This window comes from Penaeus japonicus, unplaced genomic scaffold (genome assembly GCF_977035675.1).
Source record: "Penaeus japonicus unplaced genomic scaffold, GWHDUDI00000001_assembly GWHDUDI00000009, whole genome shotgun sequence".
NCBI lineage: Eukaryota > Metazoa > Arthropoda > Malacostraca > Decapoda > Penaeidae > Penaeus > Penaeus japonicus.
Genome location: NW_028234411.1, coordinates 5,967,841 through 5,970,340, shown reverse-complemented (window position 1 = coordinate 5,970,340; position 2,500 = coordinate 5,967,841). Strand labels below are relative to the sequence as shown.

At 44.6% G+C, this 2,500-nt stretch overlaps 2 protein-coding genes across 2 annotated transcripts in view; both read left to right on the top strand.

The window, feature by feature from the left end:
- The first annotated feature begins 1,543 nt into the window (after positions 1-1,543).
- On the top strand, positions 1,544-2,221 carry LOC147471239 (uncharacterized). The gene is made up of 2 exons (XM_086540178.1): positions 1,544-1,668; positions 2,032-2,221. The coding sequence occupies exons 1-2, from the start codon at positions 1,544-1,546 to the stop codon at positions 2,219-2,221; spliced, it is 315 nt and encodes a 104-aa protein (XP_086396304.1).
- Positions 2,222-2,281: 60 nt separating this feature from the next.
- Positions 2,282-2,500, top strand: part of LOC147471238 (uncharacterized) — a 1,296-nt gene continuing 1,077 nt past the window's right edge. Inside the window, exons 1-2 of the mRNA XM_086540177.1 lie at positions 2,282-2,356; positions 2,438-2,500. The exon at positions 2,438-2,500 is cut by the window's right edge and continues 352 nt beyond it. Coding sequence (XP_086396303.1) covers positions 2,282-2,356; positions 2,438-2,500 — 138 coding nt within the window. The remainder of the gene's footprint in view (positions 2,357-2,437) is intronic.

The following is a 2,500-nucleotide window of genomic DNA, read 5'->3' as shown; positions in this document are numbered from 1 at the left end:
AGGAGAGTCAGAGGCCTTCAGAATCGACTGACATGGTTACAAGACGAGATCGAAGGGCAGAGTTTGGGTTTACAACCCAGACAAGACCATCAACTTCAAAACCAATTACATGTGATCTTTGTTATGGAGAACATAGCCTGGCTTTCTGTGATTTGTTCAAGTCCGCCAGTATTCACCAACGCAGGAAGATTTTGATCGGCCACAGGAAATGCTTCAATTGCCTGAAATCTGGCCACAGTGCAAGGCAATGCAGAGCACGGCCATGCGATATCAATGGCTGTGGTGGATACCATTCTCGGTTGCTGCATGATACAGAATTTAGAAAGAGTGGGTCAATTGCTCATGTCAATAATGATGAAAACAAGAGGAAACCAATGGAAGTCCCAACAACAAAGGAGGAAAGACAATGACTAGAAAGGAGGAAACATACAAATAGCATTAAGATGAGTAAAAGAGCAACACCTAGACACATTGCATTACCAATTGTCCCAGTCATAATAACGTCCAAAGACCAAGCTGCCCAAAGGAGTGTAACTGCATATGCATTGTTAGATTCGGGGAGTACTAGGAGCTTCTGCTCGCGGAAAATTGCAAAGTACCTAGATCTAGAAGGTGAAACTATGAAAACAACAGTTGCTACACTTTTGGAGAAGACATGTCAAAATGTAGAACAAGTAGAGTTGAGTGTAAGGGGGTTTCTCACAAAAAGACAAAGACCCATATTTCTCTCACAAGTTATTGTTATAGACACCTTTCCACAAGGCTTACTCCAAACCAAAACAGGCTTCACCGAAGTTTCTTGTTGGCCACATTTAAAGGACCTAGTTGGGATACAAGAACGAACAACACATCTATCCTTTGAACTACTAATAGGACTAGATGCTCCTGATGCCATGGTGCCCCTGGAAGTCAGGAGAGGAAGAGATGGAGAACCATTTGCTGTTAGAACAAAGCTGGGATGGATGGTAAATGGACCCTTACATCCTCAAAGGGCTTCAAATCTAAAATGCAAATTGGGAAAGTGTAAAACAATTCTGGGATATTGAATCACAAACTGATATAGACGAAAAAGGGTGGTCAGTTGAAGATGGACGTGTGATAGATCTCTGGAAAAGGGAAGGGTCTAGGGTCGGAGCCCACCACCAGTTGCCGATACCATTTAGGGAACAGGATCCAGGGCTACCAGATGACTGGAGTATGGCCCGTCGACGATTAGACTCATTAAAGAGCTGACTTGAAAGGAATGTTGACTTGCATCAAAGATATGTCAAAGAGGTAGAGAATCTCATAAAAATAGGGGTTTGCTGAGCGAGTCCACAGAATAGTTGGACCACTAAATAAAACCTGGTACTTACCACATCATCCAGTCTTCAACCCAAACAAGCCAGACAAACTTAGGATAGTCTTTGATTGTGCAGCTAGTTTTAAAGGAGTGAACTTGAATAAAAAAGTTATGCAAGGACCAGATTTAATGAACAACTTATTGGGTATCCTACTGCGATTCAGAGAAGGGTGAGCTGCATGGGCTGCAGATATAGAGGCAATGTTCCACCAAGTCCATGTTACACCAAGGGATCGTGATGTGCTACGGTTTCTATGGTGGCTTGGGGGAGACCTCTCTGAGAACCCAGTGACCTATCGAATGACAGTACATCTCTTTGGAGGGATGTGAGACCACGTGGAAACATAAGATTACCACGTGGTCATGATGCTATAGAGACGAAGAAGCAACCCTTTATGGCGTCTACCTAGGTCAAGATAAAACGGGCTGACCTCAGGTCATACTCGCTCACTCTACCGACCTTGCTTGCAGACACACCTGGCTTCGCCTCGGAGAGGCGCCGCGAGCGCCAAGCCGGCGCTCCGAGCCCGCCCCGTCCGCGAGACGCGCACCGAACAGAGACGTCAGCTATCGCTACCAGTAATTATTTCCATATAACCGTGCCAATATTCACCAATAAAGGAGTCAAGAATACCAGACTTTGGCTTCCAAAATACCCTTTGTGAGCACCTCTCACAAGGGATATGGAGCCCCGCCTGTGCAATGTATGCGCTACACAAAATTCTAGACAAGGATGAAGGCCAACATTCAGCAGCAGCTAAGAAAAATTTCTATGTAGATGATCTTCTACTGTCAACTGATTCAGAGGAGGAAGCTGCAGAATATGCCATCAATTTGAGGGACACACTGCAAGCTGGAGGCTTCAGACTCACAAAATAGATGTCAAATTCAAGGAAAGTCATGAGAGTTATTCCCACGCATGAAAGAAGCCCCCGAATAATGGACATAAACCTGACGATCGATAACTTGCCAATGGACAGTGCTCTAGGAGTTCTGTGGGATCTCGATGATGATGTACTAAAGATCAGAGGGCATACTGAGCATCATGAGTTCCATCTTCGACCCCTTAGGCTTACTAGCTCCTTTCACCATTAGAGCAAAGATGATATTCCAAAACGAAGTTCGTCACAAAATGAACAAAAATGGAGAAAATGGATG